This window comes from Prionailurus bengalensis, chromosome A2 (genome assembly GCF_016509475.1).
Source record: "Prionailurus bengalensis isolate Pbe53 chromosome A2, Fcat_Pben_1.1_paternal_pri, whole genome shotgun sequence".
NCBI lineage: Eukaryota > Metazoa > Chordata > Mammalia > Carnivora > Felidae > Prionailurus > Prionailurus bengalensis.
Window position 1 is genome coordinate 111,093,696 of NC_057348.1, and position 25,253 is coordinate 111,118,948.

At 36.4% G+C, this 25,253-nt stretch overlaps 1 protein-coding gene across 1 annotated transcript in view; it reads left to right on the top strand.

Moving 5' to 3' along the window:
- The window catches only part of HDAC9 (histone deacetylase 9), a 939,997-nt gene that overhangs the window by 897,580 nt on the left and 17,164 nt on the right, over positions 1-25,253 (top strand). Inside the window, exon 27 of the mRNA XM_043589049.1 lies at positions 15,657-15,804. Coding sequence (XP_043444984.1) covers positions 15,657-15,804 — 148 coding nt within the window. The remainder of the gene's footprint in view (positions 1-15,656; positions 15,805-25,253) is intronic.

A 25,253-nucleotide genomic window follows, 5' to 3' on the forward strand; every position in this document is an offset into this window, starting at 1 on the left:
GTAGATGGCACCCTTATACTTCCAGTTTTTCTAGGAATCTAGTTTTTATAGGAATCTAGGAATTAGTTTTTGTGTTGTTTCCATTGCTATCTACATCCTAACCATAATCCCATCCTTTTTGTTGTATCCCTTCAACATTTCATTCATCTATCCTCTTAGTTTTGTTCCCATGGCCACTCTCCCAAATCAGGCTTCCATCTTCTTTCTCCTAGACCATTTCTATATCATACAAAATGGTCTGCCCACATCCACCCCTGCTTTTTCCACTTTTTTGTCTAAAGTTCTGCCAGAATAATTTTTTACAAAATAAGTCTTAGTCTGTATATCTCCTTGCTTTAAACCAGATGTCAACAAAGTTTTTCTGTACAATGTAGGATACTAAATATGTAAGGCTTTGTGTTGCAACTGCTTAATTCTTCCATTGTAGCAAGGAAGCATCCATAGCCAGTGTGTGATGAACACAGTTGTATTTAACTACAACCTAATTTACAAAAGCAGGGTGTGGGACCAACTTGGTTTCTGAAAAATGAAAAATCTGAAACAAGTGTATGTGGATGGGATGTTGAAATAACAGACACCAGTTGTGAAGGACACCTAAAATTCTGGGCTGGAAGGTGGAAAGAGAAATATTTAACATTGCTGCCACCTGGTATGCCAGGCAGGTGTGCTGTAGCCACAACTTGTGACATGTGTAAAGGTACCAAGCTGCCAGAAAGTGCGGTTAGGGAAAATGTGGGGAATAAAATGTTAGGGATGGATAAAATATATTCAAGAAATAGAGTGGGAGTAGTCCTGCATACAGCATTTACATTCTGAATGTTTTTATTTTACATTGCAGTTCCACAATTATTTATTTTGTGGTTACTTGCATATTTTGATTTTGCTATTAATACTGTTGGCTGAAATGTGATCAGAAGCAAACATACCTGTTAAAAAATGTAGTGCTCAATTGCTGTTTCCTAGGAAAGTTGATAAAGAACATGTATCTTCCACAAAATGTTTGTCAATGTTCATCGTTCATCACGGGGACATAATGATATCATAAATGACATGAATACTGAAGACAATAATATGCTGAATGAGTAGCAGTATCTACTTTAAAATTTAGTATTATTAGAAGAAAAACAAAACAAAAATAAAAACTAAAGCCAAAGATGATGGCAGTTTAACAAGTGCGGTTGCAGAAGGTACATTTAAGTATCACTTTGTGAAGCATGACTTTTTATTTAGATAAAATGACCATGCATCTACATTTTAAAAATAAATTTTGAATTTCAAGTGTTCTTTTCAAGCTCCAAAGTGAGGTAATGGTTGTTACATGTTGACTCCACTGAAAGAATCTCTTGGTTCAATGATACAGTGTCCTTAGATGCTTCAAACAGAAAAATCAGTTAGTTCTAATAATGGTTTGATATTTTTCACTCAATTTATGGAATCAAAGTAGAGCTTTTAGAAATAAATCTGCCAAAAATGAAAGATTGGGTATTATTATGAATGCCATTATAAATTACAGTGAAAATCTAACACTGACAATAAAATAACTTGGTTTTATATTAATATGCAAATTTAGATTTGGGGGGAGCATAGCTTAATCTTAACAGAAATGTGTTTGTCATTAATTATAAACAATATAAATTCCATAAATTTTTATAAATAACAATAAAATTAAACAATAATTTAATAAAATGTTATTTAAAAATTTCTTTTGAAAACCAAGCAGGTGGGTGCCTAGGTGGCCCAATCGGTTAAGCGTCCAACTTCAGCTCAGGTTATGACCTCACAGTCTATGGGTTCAAGTCCCACATCGGGCTGTGTGCTGACAGCTCAGAGCCTGGAGCCTGCTTCAGATTCTGTGTCTCCCTCTCTCTCTCTCTGCCTCTCCCCCACTCATGCTCTGTCTCTCTCCATCTCACAAAAATGAATAAACATTAAAAAAATAAAAATAAGTAAATAAAAAAGCAAGCAGGCTAAGTATTCTACCAATAAAAATGTAAGGTATTTTCTCAAAATTTAAAATACCTTTATATAAATCCAGGATGAAACACAGGTAAATGAATTACTGCTAAATGAAATACAAAGTTTTTGAAATACAGCTGATATTGATGACAAAGGAAAAAAAAAACTTAAGCACGGCAGTTCAAATTTCCTCTCTTAGTTGCCCATTATCAACCATACTTTAGAAATGTTTGAGATGATTATGCTAATATTGAACTATTTTGTAAATGAGTTTCTGAATTTTCATTATATTTTTTCTATTCAGAATTCATTAAGCAAAATATTCAATAAATGGACCTCTGCCCCTACGTATGAAGAAGTAACTACTCTAGGAATTGTCCTTTGATTAGAAATAAAACTAGAAAAACATATATGGAACACTGTTTTGGGCACTGAGCACCAGATACTGAAGGCCTATAATCCCAGCAGGAAACAAACAAGGAAAGAGAAATATGAGTCCTACAGTTGCCTGAGGTTACTGATAGAGGGAAATCTCGAGGCTTCAGCATAGGGAGGGAGAATACAAATAGAATCCAATTACTTTTCTGAGTTGAAGATAAAGTAATCAGTGTTTGGGGAGATTGAAGTGACTCGAATTTGTGAGTCAGGATATTTGAGGTGAAGTTGCTACACAGAGAAGAAGTTCTGTGTATCTGGACAGGAGTGTCTTTAAACCTTTATCTTACTTATTTTACATGCATGAGGTGAAATTCCACAAGGCTGGAGAACTAACCATCGGAAACCAGTAGGTTAAACAATTCAAACAGTTCACACAGGACTGAGAATAATTTGCATTCCTCTCAGCCAGAGTGGAGAGACCTTGTAATACATAAGGCAACATGTAGAGAAATCAAAATGGTTTTCTCTTAGTTTTGGACTAAATTAGCCTTGTACTAAAACCTGCTTGGGAGCCAATTTGACAAAGAGTATGAGCAAGCCTCAAAAGGATCATACTGATTGCATGATTTAATTGTGTGTGCAAGTAAAGTCCAACATGTCAAAGAACACATCAAAATTCAATAACCAGGAATGTTCAAATTAATAATGCCAAGCATCCAAATGAAAATTACCAGACATGCTATGAAATGGGAAAATATGACCTAGAACTACAAGACAAATCACTGATTCAGAAATTCAGAGGGGAGGAGTTAAGATGGTGGACAAGTATGGGGACCCTGGACTTTCCTCATCCCTCAAACACTGCTATATTGAGGTCAGATCATTTGGAACACCCAGGAAATTGACCTGAGGACTGGCAGAACAATTTCCAAGGTTGTCAGGAGTCAGCATGGTAGGTATGAGGTGCATGGAAGTGAATTGAGGGAGAGAAAAACAGTGGTGCCTCAGAAGGGAAGGGAACCCTTTCCATAGGGAGAGAAAAGGGAGACAGAGAGGGGTTAAGAGAGTGTGGTATCATGTTTGCACAAGACAAAAACCTCTCTGGACCACAGACTGGGGACCGAGGGGTACTGAGTGTTGCAGTTTTTTTGCAAACAACTTGTGGAGCTCAAACTCTGAAGTTTTGGAAGTGTGTGAGTTTCTCCGCAGCAGAGCTGTGGAGTTCACTCCTGGGGAGAAGCAGGGCACTGGTCCCAGAGTGCATAGCATAGTGTAGGGATCTCCTGGGTCTCAGTGGAAAGAACATTCCCCTTCCTGGAGTACATTTGGAAGAGGGTAAATTGCCTCTCCCAGGACAAAAGACCCTGCAGGCACCAGCAAAAGGCCTTTCATCAGCAAGGAACAGAGGTGTGTGCAGAGGGCAGATGACTTGGTTGTTGCTTTCCAAAGTGCTACACTGTACATTTCATGCAGAGTGCACATGCACTGTTTTTATCTGGGGCAAAGGATATCAGACACAGCGCAGAGTGGAGAGGTTTTTGGGACAAAGCACATCAGGCACAGCTCAGAGAGGCTGTACTCTAGGGGAGGGGCATGGATATGTGCAGTGCCGGGTCCCTCGAGATTTCAAGTTTTGATTCCCAGCCACAGAGCAAAGATAAATTGCAGGAGAGCTCTGGTGCAGGGTACGCTGACTGCCCTCGCTATTCTTTGAGGGCTTCCTGAATGAATAGGGAGTGTGTGAGATCCTTTGTCCAGAGACAAGAGAGTCAGGTGACGCCATTTTACCTTTCACCACCAACACAGTGGGACTTCAGAGAGCAACACAGCAGCCCCCAGTAGAAGCTGGACCCACTCAACCCCACCCCCCTGTACCTGGAAACTGCATTGGTAATGGGACAGGTCTGACTCTGAGCCAGCTCAGTGGGCCTCTCCTCCAGAAGACCAGCATAGGCAGCACCCCACATGCACCAACTGTACTAATCATAGAGCGCTTCAAAGCATCACCTACAGTTCTGGTAGAAATAGGACCAAGCTTACTTTTTTCCCTTCCTCCTCCTTCTCCCTTCTCCCTCCTCATCTTCCCTTCTCCCTCTTCCCTCCTCCTCCCACCTCTCCCTCCTCCTCCTCCTCCTTCTGTGTCTTCTATACATCATATACAGGGTCAGAAATCAGTCCTCAACAAGTACCAAAAGATTGTGATCAAACCATGTATATTTTCAGATCATGATGCTATGAAACTTGATGTCAACCACAAGAAAAAATTTGGAAAGCCCTCAAATACATGGAGGTTAAAGAACATCCTATTAAAGAATAACAGGTTAACCAGAAAATTAAAGAAGAAATTTTAAAAATACATGGAAGAAAATGAAAATGAGAACAGAACAGTCCAAAACCTTTGGATGCAGCAAAGGCAGTCCTAAGAGGGATATATATTGCAATTCAGGCCTATCTCAAGAAGCAAGAAAGGTTCCAAATATAAAACCTAACCTTACATCTAAGGGAACTAGAAAAGGAACAGCAAACAAAGCGTAAAGCCAGTAGAAGTAGGGAAATAATAAAGATTAGAACAGAAATAAATGATACAGAAACCAAACAAAAACAGAAACATAGATCAATGAAACTAAGAGCTGGTCCTTTGAAGGAATTAACAAAATTGATAACCCCCTAGCCAGACTTATCAAAAAGAAAAGAGAGAGGACCCAAATAGATAAATGAATGAAAGAGAGGTCACAACCAACACCACAGAAATACAAACAATTATAAGAGAATACGAAAAATTATATGCCAACAAACTGGACAATCTGGAAGAAATGGACAAATTCGTAGAAACTCAGAAACTACCAAAACTGAAATAAGAAGAAATAGAATACAGACCCATACCCAGCAAGAAAATGAATCAGTAATGAAAAATCTCCCAACAAGCAAGGGTCCTGGGCCAGATGGCTTCCCAGGGGAAGTGTACCAGACATTTAAAGAAGAATTAATTGGGGTGTCTGCGTGGCTCAGTTGCTTAAGTGTCTGACTTGATTTTGGCTCAGGTTGTGATCTCAAGGTTCGAGCCCTGCATCAGGCTCTGCACTGAAAGCACAGAGCCTGCTTGGGAATTTTCTCTTCCCCTCTCTCTGCCCTCCCTGGCTTGTTTGCCCACTCTCTCTAAATAAACGGACAAACATAAAAAAATAAAGAAGAATTAATACCTATCCTTCTCTAGCTTTTCCAGAATATGGAAATGGAAGAAAAACTTTCAAACTCATTCTATGAAGCCAGCAGTATCTTGATTCCAAAGCCAGACAAAGACCCCACTAAAAAGGAGGAGTACAAACCAGTATCCCTGATGAACATGGATAGGAAAATTCTCAGTAAAATACTAGCAAAGCGAATTCAACAGTACATTAAAATAATTATTCACCGTGATCAAGTGGGATTTATTCCTAGGCTGCAGGACTGGTTCAATATTCTCAAATCAATCAACATGATATACCACATTAATAAAAGAAAGGATAAGAACCATATGATCCTGTGAATCGATTCAGAAAAAGCATTTGACAAAATACAGCATCCCTTCTTGATAAAAACTCTAAGAAATCACAGAATCAATCCCATTTGCAATTGCACCAAAAACCATAAGATACCTAGGAATAAACCCAACTAAAGAAGTAAAAGATTTATACTCTGAAAACTATGGAACACTTATGAAAGTGATTGAAAAGGACACAAAGAAATGGAAAAGAATTTCATGCTCATGAATTGGAAGAAAAACATTGTTAATATATCTATGCTATCCAAAGAAATCTACACATTTAATGTAATCCCTATCAAAATACCAGAAGCATTTTTCCCAGAGCTAGAATAAACAATCCTAAAATTTGTATGGAACCAGAAAAGACCCTGAATAGCCAAAGCAATGTTGGAAAAGGAAAACAAAAGTGGATGCATCACGATTCTGGATTTTAAACTATATTGCAAAGCTGTAGTGATAAAGACAGCATGGTACCAGCACAAAAACAGGCACATAGATCAATGGAACAGAACAGAAAACCCAGAAATGGACCCACAGCTATATGGTCAACTAATCTTTGACAAATCAGGAAAGAGTATCCAATGGGAAAAAGACAGTCACTTCAGCAAATGGTGTTGGGAAAACTGGATGGCAACATGCAGAAGAATGAAACTTGTACTACTTTATTACACCATTCACAAAAATAAATTTGAAATTGATGAAAGACCTAAATTTGAGACAAGAAACTATTAAAATACTATAAGAGAACACAGGCAGCAACCTCTTTGACCTCAGCTGGAGCAGCTTCTTACTAGACATGTCACCAAAGGCAAGGGAAACAAAAGCAAACATGAACTACTGGGACTTCATCGAGATAAAAATCATCTGCACAGTTCAGGGAACAATCCACAAAACTAAAAGACAGTCTACACAATGGAAGAAGATATTTGCAAATAACATTTTGGATAAAGGGTTAGTATCCAAAATCTATAAACAACTTATCAAACTTAATAGCCCCAAAAAAATAATCTGTTGAAGAAATGGGCAAATATATGAATAGACACTTTTCCAAGAAGACATCTAGATGGCTAACAGACACATAAAAAGATGCTCAATGTCACTCATCACCAGGGAAATGCAAATCAAAACCATGATGAGATACCTACCATCACACACCTGTCAGAGTGGCTAAAATTAAAAACACAAGAAACAACACATGTTGGAAAGGATGGGGAGAAAGGGAAAGCCTCTTGCACTATCGGTGGGAATGCAAACTGGTACAGCCACTCTGAAGAATAATATGGAGGTTCCTCAAAAAACTAAAAATAGAATTACCCTGTGATCCAGGAAGTGCACTATTAAGTATTTACCCAAAGGAAACAAAAATACAGACTCAAATGGGTACATGCACCCATGTTTATATCAGCATTATCAACAATAGCCAGACTATGGGGAGATGCCAAATGTCCACTGACTGATGAATGGATAAAGAATATGTGGTATATATGTTATATATGTACATATAATGGAATAATTATCAGCCATCAAAAAAATGAAATCTTGCCATTTCCAATGATGTGGATGGAGCTAGAATGTATTATGCTAAACAAAATAAGTCAATCAGAGACAAGTATCATATAATTTCACTCATCTATGGAATTTAAGAATAAAACAGATGAACATATAAGGGAAAAGAGAAAAGAGGGAAACAAACTGCAAGAGATTCTTAATGATAGAGAACAAACTGAGGGTTGATGGAGGGAAGTGGGTGGGAGATGGGCTAGATGGGTGATGGAGGAGGGCACTTACTGTGATGAGCACTGAGTGTTGTATATAAGTGATGAAAATCACTGAATTCAACTCCTGAAACCAATAGTGCATTTTATGTTACCTAACTAAAATTTAAATTTAAAAAAAAGAAACTTATTCAGAAATTGAAGGCATGATAGAATTAGCAGATAAAAATATTAGTTACTCCTAATATGAAGAGGAAAGTTGCAAGCATGATGTTCAGAGAAATTAAAAACCTGGAAAATGTGCAAATGGAAGTTTTAGAGATGAAAAATTATTTTTAAAAAAGCATTTGAAATTTAAAAAAATATGTACCCTAGAAGAATTAATGGCAGATGATACATTGCAAAAGACAAAAACAAAACAAAACAAAACAAACAAAAACAATGAAGTTGAAGAAGTAATAGGAACTATTCAAAGTGAAGAATAGAAAAGTACTGAGGTGCACCTGGGTGGCTCAGTCAGTTGGACATCCAGCTCTTCATTTCAGCCCAGGTCATGATCTTACGGTTCGTGAGTTTGAGCCCCACGTCAGGCTCCACAGTGACAGTGTGGAGCCTGCTTGGGATTCTTTCTCTCCCTCTCTCTGCCTCTCCCCCACTCTTTCTCTCTCTGTCTCTCAAATAAATAAACTTCAAAAAAGGGGAAAAAAGAAAAATGCTGAAAAATAGTATATCAGTAATATATTGGACAGCATCAATCAGCTAACATATCTATAATTAGAGTTCCAGAAAAGGAAGAAGTTTGGGAAGTATTTAAAGAAATAGTGGGAAAAGGTTTTATAATTTGATGAAAACCACAAATCCACAGATCCTAGAAGCTCAATCTCAAGCAGAATAAACATGAATAAAATCACACTGAGGAACATTATCATGAAATCTTAAAAGAAGCCAGAGAAAAGAAAAATCATATTGCATAAAAAGAAACAAAACGATGATAAGATGAAGATAAGAATCTTTCAATCTCAGAATAGATAGGTTAATTGACAGAAGCCTGGGATTAAAGACTACATAGTATATGGTTTCATTTATATGAAATTATAGAAAAGGCAAAATACAGTGGCAGAATTTCAGTTATTATTAGGGGCCAAGAAGGAGGGTAAGAAATTCATGCCAAAATTCCAAAATAAGGTTTTAGGGAGGAAGAAAATATTCTATATTTTGAATATATGTGTGACTGCACACATTTGTCAACATGCATTATAATCTGCCCTTAGAACTGGTAAATTTTATTGAATATGAACTGTACTCAATGAGGCTGATAAAAAAAAAAGATAGTTATGAAATGAAGGAAAAATACCAGCTTTTGAAACTTTTAAAGAATTTCAGTTACAGAAACAGTGTTTTCAAGAGAAAAAACATTTAAATTGACCCCTACAAAAATAAGGGAATAAAATAACAAATTTAGTATCAACAGGCAAACCATGCACAAGATTTAATTTTGAAAATCTGTAATTGGGCTTTCAAAGATGTCTATTTGTTGACAGAATCATTGATAAAATTCCTATTCTTAGTTGTGTATTCTGAAATAGAATGAAATTGAGAAGTCATATGATTTTGCAGCATCTAAATTTAGTGAATAAAATTTTATGGAATCATAAATGGAGAAAGCTTTCTTGATAAGTTCAGCTTACATAAAATGTTTGCCAAATAAAGGTACCTGTGAAAGAAGGGAAAAACAGTAGTTGTGAAAGTATTTGGTATTAAGTAGTCACTGATATCAATATTTTAAAAATTGGAAGTGAAAGATATCCCACATATAGCAGAATTTACTACCATAGCACCACACTTGTGAAGATGGGGTCAACCAAAAATATTACAGTCTCTTGAGAAGAATATTTAAAGATGCCACAGTTTCAAATTTATTAACTGTAAAATTCCACTTTGAAGAAGATTTCAGGCAGTTTTATGAAAAAGTATAAAATATTTGGACCACATTGAAAAAAATGCAATCTTCATAAAAATACCAATGATATTCTATTACTGAGAGATATGGCCACAAAATTGATTAACCTATGTGAATATTTAGCAGCAATCATAATTCTGCTTATGTTATTTTCTAATGTTTACATAATCAGTATAAAGTAGTTACTATGCTTTGGCATATATGAATTATAATATTTTTGTTTTTTTAGAATGAATTTTAGTTATGAAAATAACTTTTGAATAGGACTATTTTATATTTTATAAGTCCACTGATAAAAACAGTTTGCTGACCAGTAAATGAACATTTCAATGACATGATTTTTATTTTTAGCCCCATTTTAACCTTAAAATTGCCCCAACTTGGATGAAAAATTACCTGGTCGCTCTACTGATACACCAACTTTCAATACATCTTTATTTTTACATATATATACAATACTTTGGATCCCAATAAATGTCTCCATTTTGATTAAAACATCTATCTTAAGCTCTATTAAGAAACTCTGAGCTCTGGAAAATCTCTGTGGGGCCCCTTTAAGTCCCGGGTGTTAATAATCTCTGAAATTGATGGGAATTGGAAATGGTTTACTACCAGCTTCTTGTCCTGTGAGAACATGGTGTGTAATGACAAAAGACAACATTATTTAAGCGCAAGCTTGAGAAATGACTCTAAAACCCCAGAAGGATGAGGGAAGGGTGAGGTTTCAGGGGTCAGGAGGTGTTCAAAGTGTCAAAGGCTTTGGTTGGGAAAACTTTTGGCTAATGTGTTGCTTTTAACACAGCAAATACCTGTTTTTCCAAAACGCTTATTACCAAGAACAATGTTGTTGTTACTGAAGTCTGATTACATAGTACCTGCAGAATGTCCTCTCATGGTTCCTACCTGACCCAATGACACCCCATCTATGGCCTCCCTCTAACTCTTGACTGTCTGCATCTATTACCTGGTTCTTACCTTTATTTTAGATTCATTCTTTGCCTTTACCAGAAAAAACAGAAATGTAGAATAATGAAGGTTAAATAGTCAGAAGGAGGAGGAGGAGGAGGGTTGGGGGAGAGGAGGGAAGGAAAGAAATAAAAGGAAAGGAATGGTGTTGAAAGTGGGGAGATTTACATAGTGGGCAAAATGAATAAGGATAGAGGATATAACCAAAGAGGGAGTGTGCATGTCCAGTTTTAATGTAAAACTCCTCTCTTTTGACAGTTTTATTGCTTTAGGAGACTAATCCACTGGTGGCTAGTTACTAATATTTTACTTTATAAATAACAGCTCCTGAAAACTCTAGCAGTAAACCTTGGTTCATTTCTCTTGTGTGCTAATAGGGGTATTATTCTTGTGCCAACAGATACGGTATCCTGGCACATATGTTTGTGAAAGAAAAAAAAACCTACTCATCATGTGAAAACATAACCCATAAATATGTAGTTTGAATTGGCTGCATATGGCACAGTCTGTGCTGTACCCACTTCCATTTTAATTATTCTCCTTCGCAAATAGAGATAGTAGTCTATGAATGCATTATTAACATAGAATATTTCCTTTGTTTTTATAGGCTTTCCAGAGGCCATATTGAATTCAAAGTTTTGGGTTATTTCTGAGTCAGAAACCTCATACATTTGGATAAAAACCAAACTTCCAACGTTTAATCTTAACTTAGCAGGATATTTTATACACATTACATTTTATTCCAAAAGGTGTTAGCTATTTGAAATCTTTCTTACTACTCACATACCTAAAGGCTAAATGTTGAAGAATCATTGTCAGTCATTCTACTGAAAAAATTATGATTAACAATTCACACCTTCCATCCTGATTGTGTTTGGGGAGTAAAGATGTTTGTTTTGTCTATGGCCAAGAATTCTCTTCTTAAGGGAAAATGTACAGTGCTTCCAAATTAAAGCCCTTGATTCTAGATGTGCCATATTTTCTAAAAGTGTTTACTGACCTCCTCAAGCGTTTAGAGACTCACAGAGAAGATTTTCTTCCATAACAAATTTATTCTAACATCCAAGTGTAATACATAACATGAGATCAGAAAAATCACTATCATTGAGAATTACAGCAAGGAGACCCCTTTCATTATCAACTCTACCACTATCATGTTATAACTGTGGAAATTGTGCTCCAGAGTGATCCAAATGACTTCTCTGGGACTGGTGTGTAGTCTCCAACCTAGAAATCTTGACTTTTAGTTCAGGGCCCCTTCTTCAATGGACTTCTTACTCATGCTCTTCAATGAGCCCTTATCTCCAGTTTTATGATAGCTTCATCAATGTCGTAGCTGGTAAACAGGTGTTTGCAATAGTATAAGGTTATGAGAAATGAAGAGTAAAAAGGACAAGTCTTACATGGTTGTCTCACTTGGTAAGTGAGTAAAAACTCACACCATAAAGTCAATAAAAGGTGCGTCAAGTGAGTAACATATCTGAGGAACATGGGTAACCTGTTATTACCAAATATGATTTATTTGGTAAAGCAAAGAATGTATATAATTCTTATATAATATAAATAATTCTTTTAAGTTGGTATTTTTATAGATTGAGTCCATTTTTATATTCTTATGTATATTGGAAAGAGGGTAGAGGAGGACTGAATAAAGGAGGACAACAGAGTACAGAGCAAGAGATATTTTGGAGTCAATCCTGGATGAGGATTTCAGCTTTTCTTCTTCCTAGCCATGTGACGTTAGAAAGGTTACCCAACAGGGGCACCTGGGTGGCTCAGTCGGTTAAGCGTCATACTTTGCCTCAGGCCATGATCCCACAGGTTGTGGGTTCAAGCCCCATGTCAGAGCCTGGAGCCTGCTTTGGATTCTATGTCTCCTTCTCTCCCTGCCCCTCCCCTGCTCATGCTCTGTCTCTCTCTGTCTCTCAAAAATAAATAAATGTTACAAAAAAATTAGAACAATTACCTAATATTGCATCATAATTGTTATGAGGATTAAATTAAATTATAAATTATGAATGTGAAAACATCTAACATACTCCTTGGCACATATTAGGAGTTAATTAATGCTAGTTTCTCTTTCATATAGTGTATAAAACATAATTTAACCCATAAACCACCTGCTACCTGTTGTTTGTTTGTCAGAGGCCCCATATTAGTCACTCTAGAGAAAAAGGAAAGGATGTCATCCAGCATCACCAATTTTCTGAATATCCTGAGCTAAAATAATGTTTAGTAGTAATATTTTGTTTTGGGGTGCCTGGGTGGCTCAGTTGGTTAAGAGTTCGACTTCCCCTCAGGTCATGATCTTACAGTTCATGAGTTTGAGCACCGTGTCGGGCTCTGTGCCAACAGCTCAGAGCCTAGAGCCTGCTTCGGATTCTTTGTCTCCCTTTTTCTCTCTGCCCCTTCTTCCCTTGCACTCTCTCTCTCTCTTAAAAAAAATTTAAAAATTTTTGATAAAAAAATCAAAAATAATATTTTGTGAAACTCATTACAACTGAATGCACTTAGAGATGGAATATGGTATTTCCAACTTGAATAAGATTATAATGACATTGTAAACTAGAAAATTTAGGGTCTTGGAATGGAATTGTCAAATCAGAGTCATCTTTCAAAGTTGAAAGAGGTAGGGGTGCCCTAAATAATAAGCCAAGATACATTTCATTACCTACCTCCTAAACCTCTCTTTACTCCATTCCCTCATTTCTTTCTGTCACTTCCTTTTAGTTTTAGACATCATCATTTCCCACCTGGAATTTTGCCAAGATGTGAAATTGGTTTTCCTGCCACCACTCTCATCACCTTCCAATTCATCATCCAAGATCTGTCCAGAGGGATCTTTTAAAAACTTAAACCTGATTCCCTGCCTCTTCTGCTTAAAATGGCCCCTTTTCACCTACAGGTTGAAGTCCAACATCATTCACATGTTATTCAAGACAGTGTGTTAATTAACCTATGTCTACAACAACAGTCTCCTTCATCACACTCAAGACTTTAACAAATGCTCCAGTTGTGCCTAGCAATGGACTTTGTAACCCCCTCCACCACTGCCACCGCCACCACCACCACCACCGCCAACAACAGCAACAACAACAATAACAACAACACAGAGACATGAGATTCCAGTCTCTGCACATCTGTGTGTACTATTTCCTCTTCCAGGGTTACTTGCCTCCCTCTATTTAACGTTGACTAACTTCTGATGGTCTTTCAAATACTCAGTCAAGTGTTGTTTTTTCTGGCAACTCTTCTCTCATTTTCCCATCATCATAAGTATATATTCCACTTAGTTCCTCTCAAGATCACATGGGCAATTTCCACACAGAATTGTCATTTAGACCACAAATTTCTTGGTGTGAGGGAAGAATCTTTATGTCCTCAACATCTAGCACAGTCTTAGCTTTCAAAGAAAATGTTAGTTTGTGGGTTCATTCACAGTTAGAATTGCTATCATTTGGTCCTAGTTGAAAGCTTTATGATTCTCATACTTTGGTCAGAATAAGTGATCCCAACAAGTAACATTGTAGTAGACAACTAGGGGCGCCTGGGTGGCGCAGTCGGTTAAGCGTCCGACTTCAGCCAGGTCACGATCTCGCGGTCCGTGAGTTTGAGCCCCACGTCAGGCTCTGGGCTGATGGCTCAGAGCCTGGAGCCTGTTTCCAATTCTGTGTCTCCCTCTCTCTCTGCCCCTCCCCCGTTCAGGCTCTGTCTCTCTCTGTCCCAAAAATAAATAAAAAGTTGTAGTAGACAACTAAATGAGAAGTGATTGGGAGATTGGGTCTTCTCCCCTAACATGATATCCATTCCTTTGTGAAGCAGTAAGATAGGGAGAGGCAGATTAAAAAATGTTACAACCGGAAGGGATTTGAGATCTTTCGCCTGTTGTGAGAAGCAGAAATGAAGTGGTCCAGGACCCAGTTATCTTCGTTCCCAATCCAGCATTCATCCATTTGCCTTTTCTTTTTTTTTTTTTAATTTTTAGTTTATTTTTTAAATTTTATTTTAGAGAGAGCATGAACAGGGGAGATGGGCAGAGGGAGAGAGAGAGAATCTTAAGCAGGCTCCACACTTAGCACAGAGCCTGATACAGGGCGTGATCCCATGACCCTAGGATCATGACCTGAGACAAAATCAGGAGTTGAACACTCAACCGACTGAGCTAGTCAGGTGCCCCATCCATTTGTCTTTTCTATTCTAGTAGAACTTTTTTTTTCTGTTTTTTTTTTTTTTTTGAAGTAAGCAAACTCTGCATGCCAAATTCTTTACTAATTCGTCAGGCTGCAGAGATAGTTCTAACCTGGTAAGTCATGTCAGCACCTAGGAATATTCTCCTGCTTTGATTTGAGATGACAATACTTCACACACACACACACACACACACACACACACACACACTCACACGCAGAATAGCTTAGGGGCTGCAAGAAGGCCATTGACTCTGCTTTTTCATATTTATCCCACTGGCATGTTTTCATGCAATGACCTCCTCTTTTCCTCATTCCCCTTCCCCTCCTCAAAAAATGAAACTTCCGTATGACATGAGGAAGGGTGCCAACATCAACCAGTGCATATATTAAAGTTTTAAATCAATTATTGTTCTAGTACACACCCTGGGGTTAAGAAAGAAAGAACATCCAGGACTAACAAACCTGATTGTTCTGGCAAAGTTGCCATTCAATTCATGCTGGCATTTTGGGGCTTTTCTTTTTCTTTAATATTCTAACCTCATTTTTTTTATAAAAAGGTAATGGCTCAATAGCAATTTTTAACATTACTATTTCATTCAGTTTCTCCATAAGACTTCTACCTCCCAGTCTCTTAAGGATTTCCCAAGGGGCACAATGCCCAGGGTTTGCTTACTTGATTGTAGAGACAACTGCCAGTCTGATAGTGAGTTTATTGGACCATGGATTATTCCTCACTTTATTACCCTCTAAGCAAGGGAGAGACTCAGGCTGGGGACTATGAGCACTTCACAACTTGGCAGTCTTAGACTGAGAAATAGACTTAATCATAATATTTAAGAAACCAAATTACAGCTATGTATAGCATAGAGAATTTTAACTCAACAACTGCTCTGAGTTGGACCTATATAAGTAGTCTGATTAATACTGCTCTAAAATTCCTATTAAAATATGATGCATTTTTTTTCTAGGCAAGTACTGGAAGTCAGTTAGGATGGTGGCTGTGCCAAGGGGCTGTGCTTTGGCTGGGGCACAGTTGCAAGAGGAGACGGAGACCGTTTCTGCCATGGCCTCCCTGACGGTAGATGTAGAACAGCCCTTTGCTTCAGAAGACAGCAGGTATGGATCCAAGATGGGGGAGTCATTAAGGTCAGTAACATCCAGGCTCATCATTAGCATTTGTGAACCTCTCTCCAGGCTTTCCTTCTCCTGTCTCCTCCACGTCCACCACCTGTGTTCTCCAAAGCCACAGATGCCACAGCACACACTATAGGCCACCAAGAATTCCATTCTTAGTGGGAAACACAGAACTAGAGCATGTGGTTGCAGTTCACAGAGAAATAGAGGGCGTGAGATACATGGTGAGAAAAATCACTCCTTGTTGAGTAATTTAGTGCAGATCATTATGGAAAGAGCTGCTTGTGGGCTTTACTTCTTAGTTATCTCTCATTTTCCAGATATTCTTTTTCCATCATCATTTTGAAATTACTGTTATAACAAAGTGAAAAAACGAGAGAAGTTGGAGGTATTACTAGTCAATAATTTAGAAAACCTAAACACGTACGAGCTCCTTATATGACTATTCTTGTGGTACAAGGACTGGATAAAGATACAAGTGGCCTGCAAAGGAGATGGGAGTGTGTGAAAAGGAATGTGTGGACTCTTCAGTCTGATTTTATTCTATCTTATGATAAGAAATTGAATCCAGTCAGTCTTCATATGAGTATAGCTTTCAGGAAAAGAAAAATAAGGTTAACCTAAGATTGAGTTTGCTTATTCCCCTTCTGAGAAATGCTTGTTGGTTTGTGCATTTTGGTATTCATCATCCTTTCATACAGACAGTGTTACATTCAAGATTTCTTTTAAGTCTGCCAGAACCAAATCCATCACAAATGTACATATATTAACATTGGTGCTTTCTGTAGCTGGCTTCAAAGTCACATTTTCTCAATTTAAAAACGAATCAGGTGAGGCTTTACTAAAGCTCTTCCAGCTTGCACTTTTAAAATGCTTCTGAGAAGGAAATCATATTCCCTCTGTCAATAACATCACCATTAATTACACAGATCCTGCTACCTAGTACCTAGTTGGCAATTTTCCCAAGAATGTGCAAATTTGAACCGTTTTAGCTTTCTTACTTTTACTGGACATTCGGAGTTTAATGGATTTAACATCTTGCTTTGGTGAAGAGCAGGAGATGCATTGAATAAAATATTTCATTTTTATGCAAGTATTTTTCTTACTATAACCATTTAAGACCAGATTACCTGTAAAAAAAAAAAGTTGTATAATACTGTATTAGAAGGCATCTTCATATGGGCATCTGGAGCATAAAGGGAAAACTTATTTCACTTCTTCGATAATATGAACTAACCCCCTGCAGTTCCCAGCTAAGAACCAAACCAAGTTCATAATGCAAAGGTGTTGCAATTATTCCCAAAGCCAAATGCAGTTAGTTGTCTGTCATCTGAGGACTATAAAACTGAGCAAACTAACATCTGTTAGTGTTGGATATAAAAGGAATATATTTGTTCTTTAGAATTCATTTAATATAGAGAAGTGAAGCTAAATTCCAACCTGAGTGAAATGAATTGTAAATAATTTTGCTTAGAATAATTAAGAATGATAAGTCATGTTATAAGCCCCAAGTAGTAAAAACAATCTCAGAACTTTGGCATGAATTCTCTCTATAAGTATGCTTGCTTATCCTCAGGTAAATAATGTGTTTGACTTCTGTTAATCAATGGGGACTTAACCCTAGCTTGAGTTCTCAGTGATTTTTTTTAAGAGCTCACAGTGATTTTTAAGCTTCCTCTGATAGCAGAGAGAGAATGAGAATGGGAATGTTCTGATGTGTAGGGAAAACAGAGTTTAAGCTTGTGACCTGGATTCATGTTTGTTTACCAGTATGAAACACACTGTATCTATTTTGATTGATTTTTCTTATGGGAAGAAAAGTAGTTTTGCTTGCAATATTTTCCAAGGCTTTGCACTCACTTTTTCAGCAGAGGAAAAGAAAACTTTTTCTAGAATTGGCTTTTGCATTTCTATTGAACCATGCATGAATTTCATCAGAGAGAGTCAGAGACAGAGAACCCTTGAAAGCCACAGCACATTTGTTCTTTTCAGGGGCATGCTATTAGAATTGTCTCCCTACTCAATACAGGAAAGAAGACTTTCAGAATGAGATAAAAAGATGGAAATGTTCTTGGGCCTTTGTTATGAATGTAATATTATAAGTACACAGGAAATTAAAAAATTAGAAAAATCAGAATGCTAAATGAATGGAAAAGAGTGAAGGCAAGATTCTTTTTATAGGAAATTCTTGCCAGTTATTTTGGAGGATATATTGGTGTTTGGAGTGAGATGACTCATTTTGTACTAAGATTTTGGGTAAAGCAGCTCTTTTCCTGGCCAACTCATATCTGACTCATTTACCACTAGTGAATAAGGGATAAAATGCTCCTGGCTAAGAACCATTGTAAGTATTTTTTGTTCATTTTTCTTGGATGGGGGGGGGTGCAAAAGGGAGATGACAACACATTGCAAACAGTTATTTCATTTTTTACAACTTATTGATGGACCATGAAGAATAAATTATTAGAAAAAAGCTGATATGTGGGGATTCATTTTAGAGATGATTAACTGAAATACAGTTTCAAAACATAGTTTTCAGGTGGCAAAGGACTCGAGTGAGAAAGAAATCAATAGCAGACCAGAAAAAAAAAAGACAAAAAAATAAAAGGGGCCCAGTTATATGTTCAAAGATTATTTAAATAGATAGACCTGGTCACTTAGAAGAGAGAACTATGATTTTAGGTTTCTTCTTATTTGCTAGGAGACTTCACCTTTAAAAGATTATAGTTTGCATTGGTTGGATATCTGTTTCAAATGCTTCTACTTTGAAAAGGTCAGTGCAGTATTCAGGTTTATTCTTGGATACCAGTTCAGGCTGTGCTGAAAATCAAGAAAAATCTCTCTCTGACAATCAAAACTTCAGGATGATAAACTATTCAGTTATTGGGAACACATTTACAATCCAGAATTCCTGAGTGTTTCTTTCTCTTTTTTTAAACCAAAACAGAAACTGAAAGTTACATTTTCTTTTCTTTTTTTTTTTTTATGTTTATTTATTTTTTAGAGAGAGCATGTGAGCATGCGCAGAGGAGGGGAAGAGAGAGGGGGAGAGAGAATTGTAAGCAGGCCCATGCTATCCGCACAGAGCTGGGTGCAGGTCTTGATCTCACAGTTGTGAGATCAAGACTTGAGCCAAAATCAAGAGTCAGACACTTAACCGACTGAGCCACCCAGGTACCCTGAAAGTTATATTTTTCAAATGTCAGTTTGACCTGTTGATTATAGTGTGAACCATGTTAGATTTTCTTAATACATTCCAATCTGGTTGTTTATTTAATTATTTAGTCTTCTAATTTTGGCAACTTTTCTCATGAGATGGTTTCAAGTCATTATATAATACAGAAGTATGAGAAAATATATGATTCTAAGCATAGCCATTTTGTTTTTTGAATAACTGTCTTACTCATGAGTATAAAAAATGTATAACGATAAATTGGAAAATCCCAAGTATCATCTCCCTATTACTGGTGATAGTGAATGGCCTATCACTAGTGCCAAGGACATTTTCAACCACATTTTTGTGTATCTGAATATTTATATAGAAATATAGACTACTATTAAAGACACATCCATGTCTAGTATTCCTAGAAACACAACTTTGTTTTCTCTTCTTTAGGATTATATCTCCAAGGCTTCTAAAGCTAAATATTGCACAAATTATGCAGTTTTCTGATTTTTTTTTCTATGATGCCATTATTTTGAGCACTTGTTTATCTAACCAAGCAAACATTCCAATATAAACTTTATTCTGAATTTTCATCCAGTGTCAACAAAATCTTAGTTGAAAAATGGGCTAAGTGGGCTAACGATTTGGAAGCTCCTGGTAAAAGGAAGGATAATCTGTCCCTTCTTCTCTTCTTTTTCCTCTTCTTTCTGGGGACCATCTTTTTATCTCTGTTTTTTGGTGCCTATCATATGGTCACGGGGTATGTTTAAAGTCTGACTTAGCATGTTAGGGTTCAACCCAGTGCCCATTTATATATTTTAGGGTTCCTTCTGAATTCTTAAAAGAAGTGTTTTCTAAGGAAAAAGCACATTTGAATGGGACTATAAGTAAAATAAGATCACATGATAACTTCAGCTTCCTATCATTTCATCTTCATCTCTACTCCTTCACTCTTTTCTTCTTAACACTACAAAGGATGAATAGAGTCTGAATCAGCTTGCACAGATTCAGATCCCAGCACCAACTTAATAATTGTGTGGTCTCAGGCAAGTTACTTATCTCCCTGGGCATTGTTTTCCTTGTATTTAAAATGAAGGGAAAATTTCATAGGGTTTTGAGGAGAAAATGAAACAGTACATCTTAACACAATACCTAATACATAGTAAATACTCAGTACAGATTGGTTTCATTATTTTTTCCATCATTTTTCTTCTTCCACAATTTATTTTTGCCTCCTTTAATACATAGTTCATCATCCAGTGATGTATATTAGAATATGAAGGCTGTACCTGGGCATCTATGGCTGACTGTTCATAGGTTAAATCAGTAGTACAGTCATTAAACACAAGGGATTGACAAATAATCTCTAAGCAATAAATTGGTTGAGTTCATTAATCTGTAATTAGCTGACTTAACTCAAGACTTTCACAATGCCTAATACATTGTAGGTAATAAATAAATACTTAATGAATGAATGAATCCAAAGAGAGAAGATGAAATACTGTGAAAATGGCAACATTTTGTAATGATACCTTAGCAATTCTTGTCTCTCTCGATTTACTATGTTTTGTGAGAGAATTAGTATTTTTATATTTTTATAAGAGTTTTCAAAATGTTTATTTTATATGTATTTTTAATAGGACTAATTGACAATGTCAATTTTCAGATAACTAGAAAACATAGTACTCATATCATAAAGATGGATTGACTGAATAAATACAATAAAGGAGGGAGGAGGCAGCAAAGTATCTTCCTGAATGGAGAAAGGAATTGTATTTAGGGAGGGAGACAAACATGGGAGTGATGCTGACAGATTACAGGATTATCCTCCAACCTGCGGAATGAGGAAAGAGAATATCCAGTCCATTCATTCTTTAAACACATCTGATTATTCTGTATGTGCTGGACAAAGTGTTGAGATTCAGGGTCACAAAGCTTCCTCACAGTCCCCAAAATGTTCATATACTTGAGGATTTTATTACTTTTCTATTGCTAGCTTTAAAAATTACTGTAAAATTAATCAGTAGCTTAAAATGACAGAAAGGTCAGAAGGCTGACAAGTCTCTAGGCTAAAATCAAGAGGTTAGCAGGGCTTGAGTCCTTTCCTGGAGGATCTAAGAGAGAATCTGCATCCTTGTCTTTTCCAGTTTCTAGAGGCTGCCTGTATTCCTTGGCTCATGACCCCCTTCTGTATCTACAAAACCAGCAGATATACATCCTGCTGACCTTTCTTCACTTATCACATCTCTATCTAACTGAAAGAAGAAAGCTGGGAAAGCTGGCTTATAAACTGGGAAAGATTCCCTGCTTTGGAAGACTCATGATTAGATTAGCTCCACTAGGATAATTAAGATAATTTCTTCATCTCAAGGTACTTAACTTTAATCACATCTTCAAAGTCAGTTTTGCCATGCAAAGTGACTATATTCACAGCTTCCCAGGATTAGAACATAGACACCATTGGAGGCTATTATTCTTCCTACCATAGGATTAGACATGAGCAACCAACTATAATAAGTGGCAAGTATTTTGCTATATTGAGCTGTAGAAAAAAAAGAAGACCTAAGACAGACCAAGAAATGGGAAACAAATCACAGAGCAGAACAACTGAGCCAGGGTAGGAAAATATATAGGATTTCACCTAGTAAATAAGAAGAAAGGTATCTTGAGATAGAGACAATAGCTTGAGCAAACCATCTACTTTTTTAAACTTCTACTGCCAACACTGAGTCCAAAGTACCTTCATCTCCTGTCCAAACTCTTATTGTAGTTTCCTTACTAGTTCCCATATCCATTTTTTCTTCCTTTCTAATCCAGTTTCTACGGAGCAATCCGGGACCTCTTCAAAACAAAACAAAACAAAACAAAAAAAACAACTGGAGAGCAAATCCTGTCACGCCTCGGCTTAAAACCCTTCATTGCCTTTCCATTCCATTCCATTAGCATTATCATTCTTAACAGGACTCATAAGCCTCCATGATCAGTGAACTTATTTCATTTTTTTTTTCACTTGATCTTAGCCAAAAGGCCGAGAAGCGATATTTCATTTTTTTTCAAACTGGGACGTACCTTACATATACTAGTATGCACAAACAGATTTTTTTTACCTATTCCATACAAATGAACATCACTCAGAACAAGATCAAGAACATTTTCCTCAGCCAGCAAGTTGCCTTGTGCCTCTTAGTCAACGCCATTTCCTCCAGAGGTAATTCAGTTTTTTTGTTTTTTGGTTTTTTGGTTTTTTAAAATAGTTTCAACACTGTAGATTAGTTCTGCCAAACATTAAGTTTAATTTAAAGGGAATCAGTAGGTCATACAGATTTTTGTCTTATTTTACTCCACTAAGCATAATGCTTTTGAGACCCATATAGTCAATAGCTTGTTCATTTTTGTTACTGTGCAGTATCCTCCTGTATAAACACACCATAAGCCGTCTACCCTGTGGGTGGGCGTTTGGCTTGTTACCTACTTGGGGCTATTAATTTATTTCTCTGGGGGTTTTTAATGAGACATAATTGACATGTAGCATTATATTTTAGGTATAAAACATAATGATTTAATATATATATATATTTTGTGAAATAATCACCACAATAACCCTAGTTAACATCCATTAGCACACATAGTTATAATTTTTTTCTTGTCATGAGAACCCTTAAAATGTATTCTCTTAACATTTTTCAAACAAAAAACCACAGTGATATTAATTATAGTCACTATGAGGTACCTTACATCCCCAGGACTTATTTATTTTATAATTGGAAGTTTGTACCTTTAGACCACTTTTATCCATTTTACCTTCCTCTTACCCCTACCCTCATCTCTGGCAACTACCAGTCTGCTCTCTGTATGTGTAAGTTCAGAGGTATGTGTAAGATTCCACAGGTAAGTGAGATCATATAGTATTTGCTTTCTCTGTCTGATTTATTTCACTTAACATAATGTCCTCAAGGTCCATCCAAGTTGTCACAAATGCCAAGATTTTCTTCTTTTTATGGCTGAATAATACTCCATTGTGCCACATTTTCTTTATCCATTCATCCACTAATAAATACTTAGGTCGCTTTTATGTCTTGGCTATTTTAAATCATACCGCAGTGAGTACGGGGCTGAATATATCTTTTCAAGTTATTTTCTCATTTCCTTTGATAAATACCCAGAAGTGGAATTGCTGGATCATAATATAGCAGTTCTATTTTTAATTTTTTGAGGAACTCCCATAAAATGTTTTCATAGTGGCTGCACCAATGTACAATCCCACCATCAGTGCATAAGGGTTCTCTTTTCCCTTCATCCTTGCCATCATTTGTTATATGTTGTCTTTTTGATAATAGCCATTCTAACATGTATGAGATGGTATCTCATTGTGGTTTTGATTTGCATTTACCTGATGATTACTGGGCGTTTAGCACCTTGTCATGTCCTGTGAACCATCTGTGTGTCTTCTTTAGAAAAATGTCTACTCAGGTCCTCTGCCATTTAGGGATATTATGAATAAAGCTATGAAAATTTATTATTGTGGTAAAAAGCATGTAACATAACATTTTCCTTCTGAACCATTTTTAAGTATACAGTAGTGTTAACTGTATGCCCATTATTGTGCAACATATCTCTAGAATTTTTTCATCTTGCAAAACTAAAGGTCTATACCTATTAAACAGCAATTTCTCTCTCCCCTATTCCCCAGCTCCTGGCAACCACTATTTTACTTTCTGTTTCTAACAATTCAACTGCTTTTGATACCTCATATAAGTGGAATATGCAGTATTTGCCTTTTGTGACTGGCTTACCTCACTTAGCAAAATGTCCTCAAGGTTCATCCATATTGTAGTATATGATTAGGTTCTATCCTTTTTAGTGCTGAATAACATTCCATTGTAGGCATATGCCACATTGTCTTTATCATTCGTCTATTAATGGACATTTAGGTTGCCTCCACCTCTTGGACACTGCGAATAATGCTTCAATGAATATGGTATGCAATTATCTCTTCAAGATCCTGTTTTCAATTCTTTTGGATATATACCCAGAACTGGAATTGCTGGATCATATGGTAATTATATTTTTAATTTTTTGAGGAACCTAAGTCTCTATGAAATTTTTGTACAAGTTTTTATTTTGTGAACACAGCACTCAATTTTCTTTGATATATACCTAGGAATAGAATCGCCAAGGTTTAGGGAAGCCATGTGTTTGTAATACACTTCCAAACTGCTCTCCAAAATGGTCGTGCCATCTTTCATTCCCATCAGCAATGAATGACTACTCCAATTACTTCATATCCTCACCTGCACTTTGTAAAATCAGTCTATAATTTTAGCCTTTCTAGCGGACATGTAATGGTATCTTACTGTGGTTTTTATATTTTTTTCCAAAGACCTATATTCATGTTAATATCATGCCCCTTGGCACATATACTCCATACTGTTTGGAATACTTTTCTTCCCTTTCTTCCCACTTGACCATGTACTGGCCTCCCCATTTTCTTCCACTTATCCAAAAAATTCAGATCAAATATCACTCCCTCTTCTTGGAGAATATTCACTGACCATCAATCCCCAAATTAGGTCAGGTACCCCTGTTCTATTTTCTGTCTCCTCAATACTTGTAGTACCTAGAACAGAGCCAGGGTACATAATAGACATGCAGTAATTATAATTTTAATCAGTGAGAGATTCAGTAAACTGTGGAGTGCCAGAATTAGTAGACATGTGGAGCTTTGGGAGCTGTGGAAAGGTAAGTGTGGCAGCCATTCTGGAAAGCAGTTTAGTACTATTTACTATACACAAAGCATATTAACTAGTAATCCTGCTTCTGAAGATGGTCTTGTCTAAAGTCATTAAAGTATATATATAGTAGGAAGTTCACTACAGTTTTATTCATGGTGGGTAGACAGAGGGAGTCAAACCTGGGGTCCATTATTGGGAGAATGAAATAGTTAAAATGTGGCAGATATATATATATATATATATATATATATATATATATATATGTATATATCATGGAGATACCATGTAATACTTGGCAGTGACAGACTAGATAAACATAACTGCATGGATAGATCTAGTAAATGCAGAACTAAGTGAGAAAATTAAGCAACAGAAATTATATATAATATATGTATATATTATATATAATATATATAAATATGTAAGTTTATACATAATATGTAAATATATAAATATATTAATTACATAAAATAAAAATATATGCTCACAAAACAATAATACATAGCTCTGAAGAGTACCCTACAAACAAAATA